This window comes from Mesoplodon densirostris, chromosome 5 (genome assembly GCF_025265405.1).
Source record: "Mesoplodon densirostris isolate mMesDen1 chromosome 5, mMesDen1 primary haplotype, whole genome shotgun sequence".
Classification (NCBI taxonomy): domain Eukaryota; kingdom Metazoa; phylum Chordata; class Mammalia; order Artiodactyla; family Ziphiidae; genus Mesoplodon; species Mesoplodon densirostris.
Window position 1 is genome coordinate 119,920,875 of NC_082665.1, and position 25,028 is coordinate 119,945,902.

The 25,028-nt window shown below is 41.6% G+C and overlaps 1 protein-coding gene across 2 annotated transcripts in view; it reads right to left on the minus strand.

Annotated features, from left to right (window-relative positions):
• Positions 1-782: 782 nt before the first annotated feature.
• The window catches only part of UMPS (uridine monophosphate synthetase), a 49,739-nt gene continuing 25,493 nt past the window's right edge, over positions 783-25,028 (minus strand). For both annotated transcript variants that reach the window (XM_060099420.1, XM_060099421.1), the window contains exon 6: positions 783-7,340. In XM_060099420.1, coding sequence (XP_059955403.1) covers positions 7,171-7,340 — 170 coding nt within the window. In that variant the 3' untranslated portion in view covers positions 783-7,170. The remainder of the gene's footprint in view (positions 7,341-25,028) is intronic.

Consider the following 25,028-nt stretch of genomic DNA (forward strand, 5'->3'; position numbering starts at 1 on the left):
GCGTGGTGACCGAAAATCCAGGTACAGTTCAAGGAGCTTTTCTATTTAAAAAGTGGGGGGAAAATGATGGAAGATGACAACTGACACACATTTCATGATTCCTGGCATAAAAGTTTAACACATTAAAGACTCTCTTCCATGAGGTGACCATGGGTTGGTGCAAGCACTGGTTTGTGGCTCATTTCCCTGCTGGTCCAGCCAGCCCTGCGGGAATGGAATATTTGTATGAGCAGTTGTATGTGATGGTTGGCATTCACATCCTGGCCTGTGACCATAAAACAGTATTTTAAAACCTACACTGAACAGAACCCACCACAACTGAGGGTTGTGGGTTGCACCCATGGGAGGGTCCCACGTGGATGGGAGGGGAGAGCTGGGCAGAGGCCCCAGGAGAGACGGGGAGGCCGGGGCTGCCTTGTTCTCCACCTGCTGAGCTGTCCCTGAGGGTTCATTCCTGCTCAAGCCTCAGGGACTGTAGGCTTGACCTGAGTTGGGAGACATCCCCTATCGCATGGACCTGGAGTTTAAAAGGGGAAGAAGGCAACAGGAGGGAGGAAGAGGGGATGCTACAGCCCAAGAGTAGACCACAGGGGTTTGGGGAAGTCTGAGGGCAGCAAGGTGGCAGGGGTGAGGGCGGAAGACAAAAGCATAAGCGGGGGAAGGAGATCGGAGACTGATGAGGCTGTTTTTCCCTGAGCAAATTCTATGAGGCGAATAAGACTCTCCAGGCCATCATTCAGGTGTGCAAAAAACATTTTTATTTTTTAACATCACCATCTCTACTCAAGTGATGACAGAAAACAAAGTTACTAGGTGAAGAGGGACAGTGTCTTGTTAATCACAGTCGTTTCAGGGTCCCCTGCGCCCCATGCTGCAGGCTAAGCACAGCAGCATGACATTGGAGGCAGGCCCCCAGAGTTGCCTGTGCACACGGCACCTGCTCAGACGTCACTGTCCTCATCAGGGCCACTTTCTGCTGAAATGTCCCTACATGGTAGGGGGGAGAGCCTTCAGGCCCACCAGAAATGTTTCTCAGCTAACACCCATGCCCTTTTCAGGGAAATGCGGCTTCTCCCTCATGTTATATGGAGCCACAGAAGCTCAGGCTGCCTCAGGCTCTGCCTTAGCCACACGTGGCTTCCAAGTCCACTGCCACGCTCCGTGCTGGGGTGGGTTTTCTGGCATCACTGCTCTCCTGGGCTCCTCCTAGAAAAGCGAGGCCCAGAGCTCCTCTGCTCTCTGTGCCTCTTTTTTCCTCCCTCCCTCCCTGCCTGGGGTGGGGATTCCGTATCACAGCCCACCCCAGGATCTGACTGTGTCCACCCCTCCACCTTCTGTTCCTCTCCCCAGGCCAGAGGAACACTCCTCCCCTGCTCCCTTGGTGGGAAGGAGAGAGGCAAACGTTCTTCCAAACCAGTCCTTAATGCCAAGACCTTGAACTTTAAAAGTTAAAAAATATTCTAATTGTTTGTTTCTCTTTGTATTTCCATTGTGGCATCCCTTTCCTGAGGCACGAAGGCCAGGTGTGGGCTTGGAAGGGCTATGGAGAAAACAGATGGAAGAGGAAAAAAAAAAAATCACTTGATAATTCATTCAAAGCCAGATTACAAACTTTAAAGGTCTTAGGATCTAAAAAAAGATACAGCATCCTATGTCCTATAATCCAAAATAAAACAGCATTTAATAAAGACAGCATTAACTATAAAGACCCCTAAGCAGTCCTGATTCCCATCCCCCCTTTTTAAAAAAATACCAGGTTCCTCCAAAAAACATGTTTTGGTATCCCTGCCCCACTGGTCCTCTTAGCCCTTGCCCAGTCAGCCAGGGGCGCTGATGACACGTGTCACGTCCATCTGCTAAGGGGTGGAGGAAGCAAACTGCAGAGTCCATGGTTACCTACTGGCTGACAGTGGGCTCCCTACTGAAGCACAGTATTCCCACAAGAGCCAAGTGGCTGTTTCTTTTGGAGAGATCTCTGAAAGCAGCCGCAGGTGAAGGCGGGGAAGGCAGTCTTGGTGGAGTCAAGCGTTTGTCCTCCCGGCGACCAGGGCTAGACGTGGGGCGCCGCAGCACACTGTAACTATTAGTTAGCTACTGCTGCACAACCCCCCACCCCGAACCCCATGGCGTCCAGGGATGAGCACTGATTGCCATGCTCACAGGCTCGCGGGCCAGGCGGGGCCCCCCGGCGTCAGGCTGCGGAAGGCTGGTGTGGGTTCTGCCCCGCTCTTATTCTCCTGGGACGTGTGGGCTAATCAGGGCATGCTCTTCTCGTGGTGGCAGAAACACAGGTCTAGACTCGGAACAGGGACCCTGACCCCTCCCCCCACATTCCATTGGCCAGAGAAACCTACACAGCTGAGTCCAACATCAGTGGGTTGTGGAAATACTCTCCACCTCAAACGGGAGGAACTGCTGAGTCATAAGGCAAAGTGTATGGATTCAGGGAGGGAGGAAGGATGGGGACGTTAACAGAATTGCCACTTGTTTTGGTACTTTATTGAGTCCTGGTAGCAATGAGGTTTTGACTGATGGGGAAGGAGAGGCTGGCTGCTGTCCCTTAGGACGGTATGGAAGTCCTTTTGAAAGTTTAGTTTGGAAACTAAGTTCTGTAATGACTGGGACGATGTATGTCAGGCTCACTCCCTGTGTTCAATAAATACTTGATTAAATGGTGAAAGAATATTACATGTATAGTATGTATCTGCGTGTTGATAGAAAGGGGGACAAAGTTGAATGTATCTACCTCACAGAAACGGGGTAAAAAGTGTAATAACAAAAATACCAAATTTGAGGGTAACGACAGGGATTCTAGTCCTTACTCTGCCTGTAATTGGCTCTTCTGTAACCTTGCGTGAATCATTTCCCAGTGGGACTCAGTTTCATCTGTGAAATGGGGCGATCAGATTAGATGATCTCTAAGGACCTTCCAAAATCAGTTTCCTAAGATTCTGGGATATAGTCACTGCTTCAGCGACTGACAGGTCCCGTTTTTACTGGCCAGATACCCCCGCTCTGCCTGTGCACTCCCGGCCTCCCTCAAGGAGCCTTTTCAGAGGCACATGCTCAGTGCCTCTCACTCACTGGTGTCGATACGAGTCAGAGCACTGAGGTGCACCATGAACACTCACAACCTGCTACAGCCCGAAAGGGGATCACATGGCTGGGCTCAGGATTCCTGGTTGTGACAGGCCTTTCTCAGGGCCTGTGGATGTCACTACCTGTCTCCAAGCTTCCAGTGTTACAGATGACAGTCTGCTGCTAGTTGGATTCCTTTCACTTTCCAAGTATTTTATTCCTCTAGATGTTTGTAAAATGTCCCATCTTTGAAGTTCAGTAATTTTGACAGGATGTGCCCAGGTGTATGCCTTTGTCCACAACACCTGCCTAGAACTCACTGGGCCCTTTGCTTCTGCAGACTCAAGTATTTTTTCAAACTGGGGAAAACTTCCTCAGTTACTTCTGTAAGTATTTCCTGTCCTCCCGTTGTCTTTTCCTCTTTATATTCAGGAATCTGTTCTGTAAGCCTCTCATCTACTCTGTTATTTCCATTTCTTTGTCCCTTTGTTTTGAATTTTGGTATTTCTTCCACTTGATCTTCCTGCCCACAGATGTAGTTCTCAGTATAATCATACCATCTTGAAATGTTTCCATCACATTTTCACATTCAAAATGAAAATTTTCATTTTAGTCCCCCCTCCCCACAACACACACAAATTGTCATCTTATTTTTGTTATTCTGAAGCGGGTCTGCTTCCGGTGGCAGTTCCTTCACCAGAAGGCACCTATGCTTGCATTCATTCAGAGACGTTTGCTGGGCCCGTTCCAGGTGCAGAGATGCTGCACTGAACACAAGGTGAAATCCCTGCTCTTGGAGCTAACACCTGTTGCAGGTGGTTTTCTTTGCTTTCCTCTCCTGGTTGCTGGACTTCCTCAGGTCTTTTCTTTCTTTTGCCCACCCTGGGACGTAGCAGCAAACCCATGGTTGGTAGGAGGCCACAGACTGCATCTATGGGCCAGCACTGCACTGACCAAGATGGGCTGTCAGAAACCTCAGCTCCTCTCGCGGCAGAAACAACCAGTTGGCCCTCTGATGTGTACACACGTGTGTGCGCACACACACACACAGACAGTGCACGCGCCCTGGTCTGAGCCTCCCCACTCTTGCTCCTTGTGTCCACCCATCTCAAAGGAGATACGCCATATCTGTTCTCTTCTTCGGAGCTCTTGGCAAAGCCTGTGGCGGTGCTTCTGGGCCTTTTTGCCTACGTGGGCCCAGCAGCACTGTGCTAGGAGAGCTGGCTCAGTGCTGCGTGTCCTCGGGCTGCCGCCCTCACCCTCCGTGCCCTCTTCCAGAGACCGTAGACAGTCCGCATCACCATGAGTGAGGATGAGTTGGGCCTGAGGCCCCAGGCCTCTGTTGCTCACAAGCTGGTCATGAGCTGTTTGTTCCCTTCACTGTTCAGGGTCTATATTTCTGTCGCTTTAAAGTAAGGAGAGCGGACCAGGTTTCTTAGGTTCCTGCGGCACTACAAATTGACTGGCTGATGCTCTACTAAACACCCAGAGTACTGGAAGAGGCCAGTATTGATATTCTCCACTCCCATTAGTCTTACAGGTGTTGTTCTGGGCACCCTGTGAAGACTGTTCCCACTTTCTTCACTAGGGCCGGTGTTGTAAGCTCAGAGCTCATGCTCTGTAAATATTTCTTGACTGAGAAAGGGCTAAACTATTAAATGCCTCTAAAATGCTTTTATGCTGAATAGTCCCCTCATAGGTCCTAGACAGCCAAGTTCTTCGACTTGTCTCAATCAATTTGTGCTCCAGTGTTTTATGACTCCAGACTGTCTGTGCTGGGCTTATTCTCAAGAAACACCAAAATAAGCCGAAGTACCTGTTGAAATGCAGATCTCCAGGCCTCGCCTCAAATCTGCTGAAACAGAATCTCCGATGGTGGGGCCCAGGTGATTCTTTGATGCTCCTCTGATTTCCCATCAAGTTACCCAGAAGGGGCCCTGAGTGAGCTTCAGTAACAGAACTGCTTATGGCAGGACTTTTCTCCTGCTCTCAGCAGGAGAAAGAGACCCCAAGACCATTTCATTGCAGAAGAAAAATGTGACTAACCAGGGTAGTGATGCTCTAAGTGTGGTCCCTGTACCAGCAGCATTAGCATTGCCTGAGAACTTGTTAGAAATGCAAACTTTCATGTCCTATCCTAGAACTACCCAGTCGACGCTGGAGCTGGGCCAACGTCTGATTTAACGAGACTCCAGGTGATTCTGACGCATGCTGAAGTGTGAGAACCAGTGAGTCCATTAAGTGGGCACTTGAGACCTCAGCACATTACTGCAAAGGTCTCTCGGCCTTGAGGTCACCAGGACTTTTTTGTTTGTTTGTTTGTTTGTTTGTGGTACGCGAGCCTCACTGTTGTGGCTTCTCCCATTGCGAAGCACAGGCTCCGGACGCGCAGGCTCAGCGGCCATGGCTCACAGGCCTAGCCGCTCCACGGCATGTGGGATCTTCCCGGACCGGGGCACGAACCTGTGTCCCCTGCATCGGCAGGCAGACTCTCAACCACTGCGCCACCAGGGAAGCCCCAGGACTTGTAATATATCCAAGAAATTCCCGTAAGTTCTTATTAGAAAAATTTCCACCTCTTCCTAACTTTCAGCTCCTCCAGAATAGCCCCGAGGCCACACCTCTTCCATTTCCTTCCCGCCTTATTCCGTGATAATTTGCCTTTCCCAAAGGGAACTTCTCTGGAGCTTCGGCACTGGGACCCGAAGCTCAATAGGACTTCAGAGCAGAAGCTGTTAAGTGTAGACTCCAAGATAAGCACCCGACTTAACCTAACAGGCTTCTATCTGACTCACAAAAGCTGAAGAGTGGGGCAGTCAGAGATGGGAACAGCTGTCATCCTGAGGAAATGGCAAGTGTCCTCTGACACCTGCCACTGCTTGTAGGCATGATTGAGATGAGAACGGCAGATTAGGAGTGTGCTGGTGGAATCAGAACTGAGAGCCTTCAAATGCAACTCCCACCTCTAGAACCCCAGGGCCTTGAATGTGCAGCCGGGCCATTTCAAAATGATCACTTGAGCCCACACCCTTCACTCCCCTCCCTCTAAGATGCTTCCTGAACAGACCAAAGAAATATAAAAATGGAGAAAATCTGTATCAGTATCGGAGTACAGGGATCGTCCAGAAACTGAGAAGAATTTCTAGGAGAAAGTGCACTGGGGACCAGAGTGAGAGGCTGCCTAACTGCCACACGTGTGAAGTGTCCAGCCCCACCACAGTGGAGACCCAAAAACTTCAGCTCTGTTGCTGGGCTCCTTTCTCTTCATTTCTAAATGTGAAGGCTGACAGCCCTCTCTGTCAACGGCGTTTGGGACAATCATGTAGGATCCTCAAGCAAACCTCCGAATGAAACCTTAGACCTCTTGATGCTGCTGTCTTTTTAAATAAATGAAGGAGAAGCTGGTCCATTTGTAATAGAAATAAGGCAAAAGGAATCAGTGACTGGGGTTCAGCACAGGTTTAAACTGCCGCCCCAGGGAAGAACTGAGGAGTCAGAAGCCCTCTCCATGTTGAAATGAAAGCCTGATATTGGCTGCAGGGGCTTAGCTACAGTCATCTCCTGTTTCCCACCAGGCCCCCTCCGGTGAGTGAGCAACGGCAGTGCTGGGAGCCAGCACCATTTGGACACCTGGACTATTTTTAAGCAGAAGAGGAGGAGAACAGCTAATATTTAAATATTATTAGGGTACCACATTAGACACAGAATAAAGGACACAAGAAATGCTGTACTGGTTTTAGCCTCTTCATGACCTAAAATTTCTGTCTCACGGCAATTCAAAGAATCAAAAAGTCTGATCTAGAGAAGGGGGACTTCCTCAAATGTGGAAGATTCTAACAGGACAGGGCTGTGATTGCTTAACCAACATCAGTCTCAATAAAACACAGCTTGAAAATGAACTGATTATAGTGATAGTGCAGTGATTATAAGTCACCGAATATTTCCTGTGTGCTGTGGTAACTCCAGAAGTCATTCCACACAGGACCCATGGAAGAATCCAAGCAGTATTAAAGGCTGCTTATTATTTCAAGCCAGTGGCATCTCAGGAGACTATGTATCTTCAAGGCCTTCACAAAAATGTATCCAAGACACTCAGACAGCAAGTCTACTCAAATAAGCTTCCCAAGCAGCTTTTCTGTATGTCTCGGCTGCTTCCAGACGATTAGCTGATGTTGTTATGCCCCGGCCCACAATGATGATATCAGAACCTCGTTTGCCAATCACTTCTTGTGGGCTGTTGTATTGCTGGCCGAGATTATCACCTACAAAACCACAAAAGTTTGTTTAATTAATACAGGAAATCAGAAAACCTGTCATATGACTTTTCTGAAAAGTATCTAACCCGCTTTAAATAAAAATATGCCCCTTCTACAGAGCAAGTGAATAAAAGCAGGTGAAGGGACTCCTTGGATTGGCCAGAGACCTCCACAGTGGGGACAGATACTAACCAATTCCTTTTCAATGTCTAATTTTAGAGCATTTATACTTTAACAGCATCAAAAAACAAAGAAATAAATTTCCTATATTGCCAAAAAAGCTTCAGTAGCAAATAAAATACGATAAAAATTGCCTCACAATTGTAGATAATTGTAGCGTATATCACAGAAGCAGTGTGACATGCTGTTGGAAAAGTCCTCGCAAGGCATCTAACCTGACCACATGTGTGAGCCAGCCTTTCCCCTCAGCCCCACCAAGTGCTTAGATTACATACAAATCCTAATTCTTAATTCTGGCTTTTTTGTTCTTTAAAAAAAATTTTTTTTATTGAGGTGTAACTGACTTGTAACATTAGTTTCAGGTGTACATCATGATTTGGATACATTATAAACTGATCATCACAATAAGTATAGTTAACGTCCGTCACCTTACAGTCACAAAACTTTTTTTTCTTGTGATGAGAACTTTTAAGATCTTTTAAGAACTTAAAAGAGAGAACTTTTAAGATCTTAAGAACTTTTAAGAACTTTCAGCGATTTTCAAATATGCTATATAGTTTTATTAGCAAAGTTGGCATACTGTACATTACATCCCTGTGGACTTACTCTATAACTGGAAGTTTGTACCCTTTGACTACCTTCACCCATTCCATCCACCCCTACCCCACAACTCTGGGAACGCCCAATCTGTTTTCTGTTGATTTGAGGTTACACATATGTGCGATCATATAGTATTTGTCTTTCCCTGACTTATTTCACTTAGCGTAATACTCTCAAGGGCATCCATCCATATTGTCACAAAGGGTAAGGTTTCTTTTTTTTTTTAGATAGCTGAGTAATAGTCCATTGTATATATACACAACATCTTCCCTATCCACTCATCCATCATTGGGCACTTAGGTCGTTTCCATATCTTGGCTATCATAAATAAAGCTGCAACGAACATGGGGGTGTGGATATATCTTCAAGTTAGTGTTTTCATTTTCTTTGGATAAATACCCAGAAGTGAAATTGCTGGATCAGATGGCAGTTCTACTTTTAATGTTTTGAGGAAACTTCATACTATTTTCCATAGGAGCTGCACCAATTTACATTCTCACCAACAGTGCACAAGGGTTCCCTTTTCTCCACATCCTCGCCAACACTTGTATATCTTGTCTTTTGATAGTGGGCATCCTTGTTTTGTTTGATCATACAGGAAAAGCTTTGATAATAGCCATTCTAACAGGTGGGAGGTGGTATGTCATTGTGGTTTTGTTTTGCATTTCCCTGATGATTAGCAATGTTGAGCATCTTTTCATGTGCTTGTTGGCCATTTGCACATATTCTTTGGAAAAATGTCTATTCAGATCCTTTGCCAACTTTTTAATCTGATTTTTTGTTGTCGTTGTTATTGAGCTGTATGAGTTCTTCATATTTGGATACTAACCCCTTATCAGACATATGATTTGCAAATATCTTCTATCATTCAGTAAGTTGCCTTTTTATCTTGTTGATGGTTTCCTTTGCTGTGTGGAAGCTTTTTAGTTTGATGAAATCCCACTTGTTTATTTTTGCTTTTGTTGTTTTGGAATCAGATTTAAAAAAATCATTGCCAAGACCTATGTCAAGCAGATTACCACCTATGTTTTATTCTAGTAATTTTATGGTTTCAGATCTTACATTCACATCTTTAATCCATTTTGGATTATTTTTTGTGTATGGTGTAAGATAGTGGTCCAGTTTCATTCTTTTGAATGTGGCTAACCAGTTTTCCCAACACCATTTTATTGAAGAGACTGTCCTATCCCCATTGTATATTCTTGGCTCTTTTGTCAAAAATTAACTGACCATATATGTGTGGGTTAATTTTGGGGCTCTCTATTCTGTTCAGTTGATCTATGTGTCTGTTTTTATGCAAATACCATACTGTTTTGACTACTATAGTTTTGTAATATAATTTGAAATTAGGGAGTGTAATGCCTCCAGTTTTGTTGTTCTTTCTCCAGACTACTTTGGCTATTTGGCATCTTTTGTGATTCCAAAAAATTTCAGGATTTTTTGTTCTATTTCTGTGAAAAGTGCCATTGGAATGTTAATAGGGATTGCACTGTATCTGTAGATTGCTTTGAGTAATCTGGACATCTTTATAGTATTAATTCTTCCAGTATATGAGCATGAAATATCTTTCCATTTATCTTTGTCTTCAATTTTGTTCATAAATGTCTTTGTCTTATAGTTTTTAGTGTGCATGTTTTTCAGCTCCTTGGTTAAATTTATTTGTAGGTGGGCTTCCTTGGTGGCCTGCCGATGCAGGGGACACGGGTTCATGCCCTGGTCCGGGAAGATCCCACATGCCGCGGAGTGGCTGGGCCCGTGAGCCGTGGCCGCTGAGCCTGCGCATCCGGAGCCTGTGCTCCGCAACAGGAGAGGCCACAACAGTGAGAGGCCCGTGTACCGCAAAAAAAAAAAAAAATTATTTGCAGGTATTTTATTCTTTTTGTTACAATTGTAAATGGGATTGTTTTCTTAATTTCTCTTTCTGATTGTTTGTTAGTGTATTAAAATGCAACAGATTTTAGACTTTGTACCCTGTAACTTAACTGAATTTGTGTATTAGTTCTAACAGTTTTTTTGAGTCCGTAAGGTTTCATATATATAATATGCCATCTACAAATAGTGACAGTTTTACTACTTCCTTTCCAATTTGGATGCTTTTTGTTTCTTTTTCTTGACTAACTGCTCTGGCTAGGCTCTCCAACCACTAATGTGAATAAAAGTGGCAAAGTGGGCATTGTTGTTTGTTTCTGATCTCAGAGGAAAAGCTTCCACCAGCTTTTTCAGCATGATGTTAGCTGTGGTCCTGATTAGGTTGAGGTAAGTTCTCTCTATACCCACTTTGTTAAGAGTCTTTATCATAAATGGATGTTGAATTTTGTCAAATGCTTTTTCTGCATCTATTGAGTCTCTCTTCCTCCTTCTGTTTTCTTCCATTGTGCTATGATGACTTTCTTTAGTGGTATGCTTAGATTCCTTTCTCTTCATCTTCTGTGTGTCTACTACAGGATTGTGCTTTGTGGTTACCATGTGGCTTACATATGACAACTTGTATCCATAACAGTCTATTTTAAGTTGATAACAACTTAAGTTTGGTTGCATTCTAAAGCTCTACATTTTAACTCCCTCCACAAGGTTTTATATTTTTGATGTCACATTTTACATCTTTTTATCTTGTATGTCCTTTAACTAATTATTGTAGTTATAATTATTTTCACTACTTTTGTCTCTTAACCTTTTAAGTGGTTGATCCACTACCTTTTTCAGTGAAGTTTATTCTTTCCTATGTTTTCTTGTTACTAATTAGCACCCTTTCTTTTCAGCTTAAAGAAGTCCTTTAACATTTCTTGTAAGGCTGGTTTAATGATGATGAACTCCTTTAGATTTGCTAATCTGGAAAATTCTCTCCTTCAATTCTGAATAACTCTGCTGGGTAGAGTTCTTTGTTGCAAGTTTTTTTTTTTTCCCCCTTCAGCACTGTATATTTTCATGCCACTACTTTCTGGCCTGGAAAGTTTCTGCTGAAAAATCTGCTGATAGTCTCATGGAGGTTCCCTTGTACATAACAAGTTGTTTTTCTTTTGCTGCTTTTAAGATTCTCTCCTTGTATTTAGCTTTTGGTGTTTTAATTATAATGTGTCTTGATGAGGGTCTCTTTGGGTTCATCTCATTTGGAACACTCTGGACTTTCTGCATCTGGATGTCTGTTTCCTTCCCTAGGGTAGGGAAGTTTTCACCCACTATTTCATCAAGTTTTCTATTCCTTTCTCTCTCTTCTTTTGGGACTCCTATAATGAGAATGTCAGTCTGATAGATGTGTCCAATAAGTCCATTAAGCTATCTTCACTTTTTTCATTCTTTTTTGGTTTTGCTGTCCTGATTGGGTAAGTTCCACTGCCTTGTCTTCAAGTTCCTTTCTTTGCTTCATCTAGTCTGCTTCATCTAGTCTGAACCCCTCTAGTGTATTTTTCAGTTATGTTACTGTACTCCTCAGCTCTGTGACTATTTAATACATATATTTTCCATCTCTGTTGAAGTTGAGTTTGGGAGCATCTTTATGACCATTACTTTGAACTCTATTGGGTAAATTATTTATCTCCATTTCATTTAGGTCTTTTCCTCAGGCTTTTATCTTGTTCTTTCATTTGGAACATATGCCTCTGTCTCTTCATTTTGCTTGACTCTGGGTTGGTTTCTATGCATTACATGAAACAACTGTCTCAGCTGGTCTTAAAGGAGTAGCCTCATGTATGAGATGAAACTTGTCATTCAACCCTACCCTAGCTCCTGGTTGTTTCTCAAATCTTTTGATCGTCAAAGCAGCCTATTATATTTGTAATAGCTCCGAGTACCCGAGGGTATGCCAAGACCTATCAGTGTCCCAAAGGAGAGGGTCTCAGTCAGCTCCTAGATTCATTCTCTGATTGCCATGGCTAGGACTTCCAAAACTATGTTGAATAACAGTGGTGAGAGCAGAAATCCTTGTCTTGTTCTTGATCTTAGAGGAAATGCTTTCAGCTTTTTATCACAGTGGGTTTGTCATATATGGCCTTTATTATGTTGAGGTAGATTCCCTCTATGCCCAGGTTCCAGAGAGTCTTCATCATAAACGGGTGTTGAATTTTGTCAAAAGTTGTTTTCTGCATCTATTGATATGATATGGTTTTTATTCTTCAATTTGTTGATGTGGTGTATCACACTGATTGATTTGTGGATACTGAAAAATCCTTGCATCCAGTGGAATAAATTCCACTTGATCATGGTGTATGATCCTTTTAATGTATTGTTGGATTCGGTTTGCTAGTATTTTGTTGAGGATGTTTGCATCTATGATCATCAGTGATATTGGCTTGTAATTTTTTTTTTGTGGTATCTTTGTCTGATTTTGGTATCAGGGTGATGGTGGCCTCATAGAATGAGCTTGGGAGTGTTCCTTCCTCTGCAATTTTTTGGAAGAGTTGCAGGAGGACAGGTGATAACTCTTCTCTAAATTTGATAGAATTCTACTATGAAGCCATCTGGTCATGTACTTTTGTTGGGTGTAAATTTTTTTACTCAGTTTCAATTTCAGTACCTGTGATTGGTCTGTTCATATTTTCTATTTCTTCCTGGTTCACTCTTGGGTGCTTGTACCTTTCTAAGAATTTGTCCATTTCTTCTAGATTGTCCATTTTATTGACATATAGTTGCCTGTAGTAGTCTCTTATGATCCTTCATACTTCTGTGGTGTCCTTTTTCATTTCTAATTTTATTGATCTGAGACCTCCTTTTTTCCTTGATGAGTCTGGCTAAAGGTTTATCAATTTTGTTTATCTTTTCAAAGAACCAGCTTTTAGTTTCATTGATCTTTTCTATTGTTTTCTTCATCTCCATTTCATTTATTTCTGCTCTGATCTATATGATTTCTTTCCTTCTACTAACTTTTGGTTTTGTTTGTTCTTCTTTCTCTAGTTGCTTTAGGTATAAAGTTAGGTTGTTTGAGACTTCTGTTTCCTGAGGTAAGATTGTATTGCTATAAATATAGATTGTACAGATTGTACTGCTTTTGCTGCATCCCATAGGTTTTGGATCGTTGTGTTTTCATTTTCATTTGTCTCTAGGTATTTTTTGATTTCTTCAGTGATCCATTGGTTGTTCAGTAACATATTGTTTAACCTCCACGTGTCTTGTGTTTTTTAGGTTTTTTCCCCTTGTAATTGATTTCTAGTTTCATAATGTTGTGGTCAGAGAAGATGCTTGATATGATTTCAATTTTCCTAACCTTACTGAGGCTTGCTTTGTGGTCCAGGATGTGATCTATCCTGGAGAATGTTCCTTGTGAGCTTGAGAAGAATGTGTATTCTGCTGCTTTCAGATGGAATGTTCTATAAATATCAATTAAGTTCATCTGGTCTAATGTGTCATTTAAGGCCTGTGTTTCCTTATTGATTTTCTGTCTGGAGGATCTGTCCATTGATGTAGGTGGGGTGTTAAAGTCTCCCACTATTATTGTGTTACTATCAATTTCTTTTATGGACGAAACCTTATATATTAAGGTGCCCTTATGTTGGGTGCATATTTATTTACAATTGTTCTATCTTCTTGGATTGATCCCTTGATCATTATGTAGTGTCCTTCTTTTCTCTTATAACAGTCTTTATTTTAAAGTCTATTTTGTCTGATATGAGTATTGCTATTCCAGTTTTCTTTTGATTTCCATTTGCATGGAATACCTTTCTCCATCCCCTCACTTTGTCTGTATGTGTCCCTATATTTAAAGTGGGTCTCTTCATATATACACTAATATGTATAAAATAGATAACTAATGAGAACATGCTGTATAGCACAGGGAACTCTACTGCACTTTGCTGTACGGTAGAAACTAACACAACACTGTAAAACAACTATACCCCAGTAAAAAAAAAGAAAACAAACACCACTAACCATTTGGAAAATGCAGACCATGAAGAAATATCACTACCTACCCACTAGAACAACTAAAATGAAAAATATAGCAACAATACCAGATGTTGAATAAAGATGTTAAAAAAAAAAAAAACCAGGTGTTGGCGAGATTGTGGAAAAACTGAATCCCTCATACATTGCTGGTGGGAATATAAAATGATACAGCCACTTTGTAAAAGAATTTAGCTGTTTCTTTAAAAACCAAATATACAATTGCCATACAACTCAGTAATCATACTCCTGGGCATTTACTTGGCAATAAAAAAGAATAAACTATCAATACACACACATGCACACAAAAATATAAAAATAATAAAGTGGGTCTCTTGTAGACAGTGTATATACAAGTCTTGTTTTTGTATCCATTCAACTAGTCCATGTCTTTTGGTTGGAGCATTTAATCCATTTACATTTAAGGTAATTATTGATATGTATGTTCATATTGCCATTTTGTTAATTGTTCTGGATTTGTTTTTATAAGTCTTTTTTCTTCCCTTCCTCTTTTGTTCGCGTGATTTGATGACTATCATCTTTTTTTGTTGTTGTTGTTGTTTTTGTTTTGCGGTACGCGGGCCTCTCAATGCTGTGGCCTCTCCCGTTGCGGAACACAGGCTCTGGACGCGCAGGCTCAGTGGCCATGGCTCCCAGCCGCTCCGCGGCATGTGGGATCTTCCCGGACCAGGGCCCGAACCTGCGTCCCCTGCATCGGCAGGCGGACTCTCAACCACTGCGCCACCAGGGAAGCCCTGATGACCATCTTTAGTGTTGTGTTTGGATTCCTTTTTTGTGTGTGTATCTATTGTAGATTTTTGGTTTGCCATTACCATGAGGTTTTTACATAGCCATCTATATATATACAAGATTGTTTTAAGTTGTTGGTCTCTTAATTTCAAATGCATTTCCAATATCCTGCATTTGTACTCTCCTCCTCTCACAATTGCTGATTTTGATATCAAATTTGTGTGTGGGTGATCTCCTACCTTTACTGTATGTTTACCTTTACTGGTGAGCTTTCCCATTCGTAATTTTCTTATTTCTAGTTGTGGTCTTTCCTTGTCCATCTAGAGAAGTTCCTTTAGCATTGTTGTAAAGCTGTTTTGATGGTGATGAATACTCTTAGCTTTTGCTTGTCTGTAAAGCTTTTGATTTCTCTGTTGAATCTAAACAAGAGCCTTGCTGGGTAGAGTATTCTTGGTTGCTGGTTCTTCTCTTTTATCACTTTAAATTTATCATGCCACTCCCTTCTGGCCTGCAGAATTTCTGCTGAAAAATCAGCTGATAACCTTGTGGGGATTCCCTTGTATGTTATTTGTTGTTTTTAATATTATCTCTTTGTCTTTAATCTTTGTTGATTAATATGTGTCTCAGTGTGTTCCTCCTTGGGTTTATCCTACATGGGACTCTGTGCTTCCTGGACTTGAGTGTCTCCTTTCCCATGTTAGGAAAGTTTTTGGCCATTATCTCTTAAAATATTTTCTAAGGCCCTTTCTCTCTCTTTTCTCCTTCTGGGACCCCTATAATGTGACTTTTGGTGCATTTAATGTTGTCCCAGAGGCCTCTGTCCTCATTTCATTTTTCTTTTTTTATTTTTATTGGAGTATAGTTGCTTTACTGCACAGCAAAATGAATCAGCCATACATATGCATATATCACCTCCCTTTTGGATTTCCTTCCCATTTAGGACACCACAGTGCATTAAGTTGAGTTCGCTGTGCTATACAGTACATTCCTATCAGCTATTTTATACATAGTATCAATAGTATATATGTGTTGATTCCAATCTCCCAATTCCTCACACCCCACTGCTTTCCTCCTTCATATCCATACATTTGTTCTCTATGTCTGTGTCTCTATTTCTGCTCTGTAATTGAGGTCATGTATACCATTTTTCTAGATTCCACATATGCGTTAATATTTGTTTTTCTCTTTCTGATTTACTTCACTCTGTATGGCACTCTTTAGGTCCATTCACATCTATGCAAATGACCCAATTTCATTCCTTTTTATGGCTGAGTAATATTCCATTCTATATATGTACCACGTCTTCTTTATCCATTCCTCTGTTGATGGACATTTAGCTTGCTTCCATGTCCTGGCTATTGTAAATAGTGCTACCATTTTTCTTTCTTTATTCTGTTCTGCAATAGTGGTTTCCACCAATCAGTTTTCCAGCTCGCTTATTTGTTCTACTGCCCTATTTATTCTGCTACTGATTCCTTCTAGTGTATTCTTCATTTCAGTTATTGTACTGTTCATCTGTTTGTTCTCTGAAGCTTGTAGCTTTTTTTTTGGCTGCACTGTGCAGCATGTGAGGATCTTAGTTTCCCAACCAGGGATCAAACCCATGCTCCCTGCGGTGGAAGCATGGAATCTTAACCACTGGACCACCAGGGAAGTCCCCTAGCTCTTTATTAAACATTTCTTATATCAGTCTGTGCCTCCATTCTTTTTTTTTTTTTTTAGTTTCTGCTTTATAACAAAGTGAATCAGTCATACATATACATCTGTTCCCACATCCCTTCCCTCCTGCGTCTCCCTCCCTCCCACCCTCCCCATCCCACCCCTCCAGGTGGTCACAAAGCACTGAGCTGATCTCCCTGTGCTATGCGGCTGCTTCCCACTATCTATCTACCTTACGTTTGGTACTGTATATATCTCCATGCCTCTCTTTCGCTTTGTCACAGCTGTGCCTCCATTCTTTTTCCAAGATCTTGGATCATCTTTACTATCATTACTCAGGCAATCTACCTGAAAAAGAATTCAATCTCCACTTCACTTAGTTGTTTTTCTGGGGTTTTATCTTGTTCCTTCATCTCTGCTATCTCATTTTGTCTAATTTTCTGTGTTTGTGGTCTCCGTTCCTCAGGCTGCAGGACTGTAGTTCTTGCTTCTGTTGTCTGCCCCATGGTGGGTGAGGTTGGTCCAGGGGCTGGTGCCTGCCCACTGGTGGATGGAGCTGGGTCTTGTCTCTGGTGGGCAGGGCCATCTCAACGGCTATATTTGCAGGCAGCTGTGGGGTCAGGACGTCTTTAGGCAGCCTGCTTGTTGATGGGTGGAGCTGTTTCCACCCTGTTTGTTGTCTGGCCTGAGGTGTCCCAGCACTGGAGCCTGCAGGCTGTTGGGTAGGGCCAGGCCTCACCAAAATGGTGACCTCAGGGAAAGCTCATGCTGATGAATATTTCCTGGGGCCTCTGCCACCAGTGTACCTGCCCTACAGTGAGCCACAGCCAACCCTCACCTCCCCAGGAGACCCTCTAAGATCTGCAGGTAGGTCTGACCCAGGCCTCTATGGAGTCACTGCTTTCCTCTGGGTCCAAGTGCACGTGAAACCTTGTGTGTGCCCTCCGAGAGTGGAGTCTCTGTTTCCCCCAGTCCTATGGAGCTGCTACACTCAAGCCCCACTGGCCTTCAAAGCCAAATGCTCTGGGGGCTCCTTCTCCTGATGCTAGACCCCCACCAAGGCTGGGGAGCCTGATGTGGGGCTCAGAACTCTCACTCCTGTGGGAGAACCTCTGTGATATAACTATTTTCCAGTTTGTGGGTCACCCACCCGGCAGGTAAGGAATTTGATTATATGGTAAAAGTGCCCCTCCTACTGTCTTGTTTTGGCTTATCTTTGGGTGTGGAACTTCTTTTTTGGTAGGTTCAAATCTTTTTTTGCCAGTGGTTGTTCAGCGATTTTGGTGTTTTTGTGAGAGAAGGTAAGCTCAAGTCTTTCTACTCCACCATCTTGTCTCCAACCCTGGCAATAGCTTTTGAAGTATGCAAATACATACATACAGTCCCGTGGGACTGCAAGCATAAGTTCTGCTGCCCCCAGATGAGTATCTAAATTCTTTTCTGGGAGATAACAGCTGTAGTGAGGCAGAAAGAGAGTGCAAAGATGGTGTCCATCAGCTTATGTTCCCTGAAAACAGCTCTGTAGGCCTCAGGCCAAAGCTCCTGGACAAGCAAACAGGCCTCTTTCACAGAAAGATGGGGGTGTGTTTCAGTGTGCTGTCTGTGCAGTGCCCTGGGGGGTGGTAGCCTGCCAGGAACTGTCTGTTCAATTGTTAGTCCCACTGGACACAGGAACATAAGCTCCCCCTGGCCTTTAGGGCCAAGCAATCAAGGGGTGTTCCCTGGGCAGCAACTGCAAAAATCAGGGCACCAGCCACGTGTAAAAGCTCCCTTCCAGGAGATGAGGAAAGGGAAAGTGCGAAGATGTGCCCAATGGCTGTAGCAAAGCTGACAGGGAGTGTAAAGATGGCACCTGTGGGAAAAAGTTAAAAAGAAAAAAAGAGAAAGAGACGCTGCTGCCAGCCAAAGCAGAGGGAGAGTGTGAAGATTGTGCCCACCAGTCTCTGTCCCTGGAGGGTGTTCCAGCAAGCTCTTGGAGATGTGTGTTAAAGTTTATGCCTACCCCTCAGGCCAACTCTTTAATATTAGCAGACGAGCCTTTTTTACTTGAAGTCTGAGCACGGGCTCCCTTGGAACTGGGTCCTGGGGCAGGTGAGTCTGAGCTTGCAAGGCTTTTAAGAGCCATTTCTCAGATCACTACTGTCTTGTGGGTCTCGTGGACATAAGCCCCATTGACTTTCAAAACTGGATGTTTTGGGGGGCTCGTCTTTCAGGTACAGGTCTTAAAAGTTATGGTGCCTCAGGTGTAGTTCAAACCCTTCACTCCTCAGGGAGGAGCTCTGGGTTTTGAGTTCCACCCTGATTCTGGGTCTCCACACCAGGGGTGGGGTCAGCAGTGAGGTTGCATCCCAGCCTCTCCTGCCCACGTCAGTGCGGTTTTCCTCTCCTTTGCCTGATGTGTAGTCCGTGCTCAGCCAGCCTTTCCAAGGAAATTGTTCCACACACAGCTAGAGACTCAGTTTGTCTGTGGGAGGAGGTCAGTTCAGGATCTTCCTACATTGCCACCTTGAACCAGAACCCCACTTTTTCCTTCTTTTTAAATTCTGCTGTTCCAGAAGCCTCCTATAAATGGCTTATTATTATCTTTCAAATCCAGATGCTTTAAAAATCCCTAAAAGCCTAGATCCTAACTGTACTTATCTAGTCAAAGATTGTGGAGGCTTCCAATGAACATTAACAGTTGCCAAGCAAAGAGTGCTTACTCTGTGCTAAGACATTGTGCTAAGTTGCTTTATGTACTTTATCTCATTAAGCCTCTCAGCAACCCTATGAGGTTCAACAGTGTTACTACCCACATTTTACAGATCAAGAAAACAAGACCTAAAGAATGGAAGTGACTTGTCCAAAGATACTGGAAGGGCCAGGAATACAAATCTACCTGATTCATATAATGTTCAGCACAAATGTAGAGTTTAAAAATTGCAGAGTACTTAAGCCAACTATCCTAAAGCCTTAGATAGGCAAGTCATTCTGCTGAGGCCTACTCTGTAGTATATAAAACCTGTAATGTGAAACTTGAGAAATGGAACAGAGACCTCCAATCCTCCCTAACCCCAGGGGAACATCTACTTTTCTTTGGTTAACCTTCTATAATGTTTTTTGTTTAAAGTACTTAATTGAAATCAAAACCCCGAAAAGGTAGTATCTTTCTTTACAAGTGTGGTTATATTATTTATATAAAATAACTATCTCCTTCAAGTTTGATAGGTATCCAACAGTTCCAGTATTTCAGGGTTTTAAAAAAAAACAAGGTTTACCAAATCTAGTCTCAATCATTACATTCTCAGTGTTCCACTCACAGAAACACCAACTCTTACATCTGCTCCTATACAGCATATCATCCATCCCTTCAACATCTGTATAAGAAGTATTTACAGAACCTTTATGATGTACAGGGGTACTGTGCTAGAGGATATGCATTCTTCAGAAAGAGCTCTCATCCTCAAGGAGTTTGTAGCCTAGTGGGAGAGTATTCCAAAACTCTACACATGCAAAAATAACAAGGATGTTCAGTTTGTAAAAAGTCCAAATGCATCAACAGGGGAATGCTTAAACATATTATGGCCCAACTGTAACTAGGATACACTATGAAGTTGTAAAAAGGTAACTCTAGACATGGAAACGTAACACAGCAGCACATACACAAAACATTCTCCATACTCTATGAAGCAGAGTTGTTTTCATCTTAAATTGTTTTGCTGAGAACCAGATGTTCACAGTTCCAATCTTAAGAAAGGAAACAGATGGAAAGTGGGATAGAATGAACTCCCATTCCTGTGATAAGCAAGATTTCTTGTACAATAACCAATTCAGGAAAAATGTTTCCAGGTCACCATTTCTTCCCCATTCAAAACCAAAGCTGAGCAATCAAGATGGCAGAGAAAAAGAATGAGAAGCTCACCTCCTCCCACAAATACATCAAAAAATACATCTATATGTGGAACAATTCTCACAGAATCCTACTGAATGCTGGCAGAAGACCTCAGACTTCTGAAAGGACAAAAAGAATTTCCACATAACCAGAATTTCCACATAACCAGGTAGGACAAAAGAAAAAAAATAGGAATCTGGACAGGACCTGTACCCCTGGGAGGGAGCTGTGAAAGAGGAAAGACTCCCGCGGAAACCCCCTCACCAGCAGGAAAAGGGATCAAAAATGTATTTGAAGAAATTATGGCTGAAAATTTCCCAAACCTAAAGAAGGAAACACATCCAGGTACAGGAAACACAGAGGGTCCCAACAAGATGAACCCAAACAGACCTACACCAAGACATAGTATAATTAAAAAGGCAAAAGTTAAAGAGAGGATTCTAAAGGCAGCAAGAGGAGAAAAACAGTTCATTACAAGGAACCCCCCCCCCCATAAGGCTATCAGCTGATTTCTCTACAGAAACGTTGCAGGCCAGGAAGGAGTAGCAAAATATATTCAATCATTTAGAATAGGAGAGAGAGAATTTCTTAGACAAGCAAAAACTAAAAATACAGCAATACTAAACCTATCATAAAAGATATTTTGAAAGGTCTTCTTCTCTAAATAGAAAAGCAAGAAGCTATATCAAAGAGAAAATTACAATCAAAAAGTAAATCGGGCCTCCCTGGTGGCGCAGTGGTTGAGAGTCCGCCTGCCGATGCAGGGGATACGGGTTCGTGCCCTGGTCTGGGAGGATCCCATATGCCGCGGAGCGGCTGGGCCCGTGAGCCATGGCCGCTGGGCCTGCGCATCCGGAGCCTGTGCTCCGCAACGGGACAGGCCACAACAGTGAGAGGCCCGCATACCGCAAAAAGAAAAAAAAAAAAAAAAAGTAAATCACTTAAATAAGCCACTATACAGATTAAAAAGGAAAAACATAAATTTTTTGTGTGTGAAAGTGATGATGACCACAGTGAACAGCAAAAGGATAAACATGAAGATGTAAAAGAGGACACCAAAATCATAAAATGTTGAGAAGAGTTAAGAAAATGTAGATTCTTTTTTTTTAGAATGTATTTGAGCCTATATGACTACCGGTCTAAAGCAAGTAGATATATGAAGGGGTTAACATACTTGAAAAACAGGGTAACCACAAGTCAAAAAACACACAATAGATTCACAAAAACCAAAAAGAAGAGAACACAAGAATAAAATAAAAGGAAATCAAACCACAAAGGAAAAACAAAAGGGGAAGAAGAGGAGGTACAGAATTAACTAGAAAAAAAGATTTAAAATGGCAATAAATACACATCTATCAAGAATTACCTTAAACATCAATGGACTAAATGCCCCAATCAAAAGGCACAGAGTGGCAGACTGGATAAAAAAACAAAAGCCTACAATATGCTGCCTGTAAGAGACCCACTTTAGGGCAAAGGACACACAGATAGATTGAAAGTGAGGGGGTGGAAAAAGATATTTCATGCAAACGGAAATGATAAGAAAGCAGGGATCACAATACTTGTATCAGACAAGATAGACTTTAAAACAAAGGCCATAAAAAAAGATAAAGAAGGACACTATATAATGATAAAAGGATCAATACAAGAAGAGGATATTACTCTCGTCAACATATATGTACCTAATATAGGAGCGCCTTAATACATAAAACAAATATTAACAGGCATAAAGGGAGAAATTGACTGGAATACCATAACAGTAGGAGACCTTAACACCCCACTCACATCAATGGACAGATCTTCCTAGACAGAAAATCAGTAAGGCATCAGAGATCCTAAATGATACAACAGAACAGTTAGACTTAATTGAAATTTTTAGAACATTACATCCAAAAAACCCAGAATACACATTCTTTTCAAGTGCACGTGGAACATTCTCTAGGATTGACCACATACTAGAGCGCAAAGCAAGCCTCAACAAATTTAAGAGGATAGAAATTATTTCAGGCATCTTTTCTGACCACACCAGCATGAAACTAGAAATCAACCTTAGAAAAAGAAATGAGAAAAAAACAATTACATGGAGTCTAAACAACATGCTACTAAAAAAACCAATGGGTCAATGATGAAATCAAAGAGGAAATTAAAAAAATACCTTGAGACAAATGACAATGAAAACACAACCATACATTATCTGTGGGATGTCACAAAAGCAGTTGTTAGAGGCAAGTTCATAGCGATACAAGCCCTCCTCAAAAAACTAGAAAAATCTCAAGCAACCTAATCTACTACCTAAAAGAATTAGAAAAAGAACAAACAAAACCTAAAGTCAGCAAAAGGAAGGAAATAATAAAGATCAGAGACAAAAAATGTAAAATAAAGATTTTTTAAAAAAACAACAGATAAAATCAATAAAACCAAGAGCTGGTTCTTTGACAGTGTAAACAAAATTGACAAACCTTTGGCCAGGCTCATCAAGAAGAGGGAGAACCCAAATAAACAAAATAAGAAAGAAAAAAGGAGAAATAAACAATACTGCAGAAATACAAAACACTGTAAGAGAATATCATGAACAATTACATGCCAACAAATTTGCCAACCTAGAAGAAATGGACAAGTTTTTCTAGAAACATACAGCCCACCAAAACTGAATCAAGAAGAAATAATCTGAACAGACCAATCACTAGAAGTGAAATAGAATCTGTAAAAACAAAAAACCAAACAAACAAAACTCCTTACAAACAAAAGTTCAGGACCAGGTGGCTTCACAGGCAAATTCTACCAAACATATAAAGAAGAACTTATACCAATCCTTCTCAAAATCTTCCAAAAGATTGAAAAGGAGGGAACACTCTCAAAGACATTCTATGAAGCCACCATCACGCTGATACCAAGACCAGACAAATATACCACTAAAAAAAAAAAATTACAGGCCAATATCTTTGATGAGTACAGGAGCAAAAAACTACTAGCAAAACCAAGTAAAATATTAGCAAAATATTAGCAAACCAAATCCAACAACACATAAAAAAGATCATGCACCACAACCAAGTTGGATTCACCCCAGGATCACAGGTATGGTTCAACAAATGCAAATCAATTAATGTGATCCATCACATTAACAAAGAAAAGACAAAAATCACATGATCGTCTAAATAGATACAGAAAAAGCATTTGATAAAATTCAACATCGATTCATGATAAAAACTCTTACCAAGGTGGGTTATAGAGGAAACATATCAACATAATAAAAGCTATTTATGACAAACCCACAGCCAATACAATACTCAACAGTGAAAAGCTGAAATCCTTCCTGCTAAAATCTGGAACAAGGTTGCCTACTCTCATGACTTCTATTCAACATAGTATTGGAATTCAGACAAGAAAAAGAAACAAAAGGTATCCAAATTGGAAGGGAAGACGTAAAATTGTCATTCTATGCAGATGACATGATACTATATATAGAAAACCCTAAAGAACTGATAAATTCAGCAAGGTAGCAGGATACAAGATTAACATACAGAAATGGGTTGCATTTCTTTACACTAACAACACAATATCAGAAAGGGAATGTAAAAAAAAAATACCTTTTAAAATCATACAAAAAAAAACCAAACTTAGGAATAAAGCTGACCAAGGAGGTGAAAGATTTATATGCTGAGAACTATAAAACATTAATAAAGGAAATTGAAGATGATTTAAAGAAATGGAAAGATATCCCAGGCTCTTGGATTAGAAGAATTAATATCATCATTAAAATGGCCATACTACCCAAAGCAATCTACAGATTTAACGTGATCCCTATCAAATTACACATGACATTTTTCACAGAACTAGAACAAATAATCCTAAAACTTATATGGAACCAAAAAAGACCCAGAATTGCCAAAGCAATCCTGAGGGAAAAGAACAAAGCAGGAGGCATAAACCTCCCAGACTTCAGACAATACTACAAAGCTACAGTAATCAAAACAGTGTGGAACTGGCATGAAAACAGACATGGATCAATGGAACAGAAATAGAGAGCCCAGAAATAAACCTACATACCTATGGTCAATCTTGACAAAGGAGACGAGAATATACAATGGAGAAAAGACAATCTCTGCAGCAAGTGGTGTTGAGAATGCTGGACAGCCGCATGTAAATCAATGAAGTTAGAACACACCCTCACACCATGCACAAATATAAACTCAATATGGCTTAAAGACTTAAATATATGACATGACACCATAAAACTCCTAGAAGAGAACATAGGCAAAACATTCTCTGACACAACCATACTAATGTTTTCTTAGGTCAGTCCCAAGGCAATAGAATAAAAGCAAAAATAAGCAAATGGGACGTAATCAAACTTACAAGCTTTTGCACAGCAAAGGAGACAATCAGCAAAACGAAAAGACAAACTACGGAACGGGAGAAAAAATTTGCAAACAATGTGACTGACAAGGGCTTGATTTCAGAAAATATACAAACAGCTCATGCAACTCAACAACAATTAAAAAAAACAACCCAATCAAAAAAATGGGCAGGAGACCTAAACAGACATTTCTCCAAAGAAGACATACAAATGGCCAATAGGCACATGAAAATACGTTCAATATCACTAATTATTAGAGAAATGCAAATCAAACCTACAATGAGGTACCATCTCACACACGTCAGAATAGCCATCATTAAGAAGTCTACAAATAACAATGCTGGAGAGGGTGTGGACAAAAGGAAACCTAACTACACTGTTGGTGGGAATGTACATTGGGGCAGCC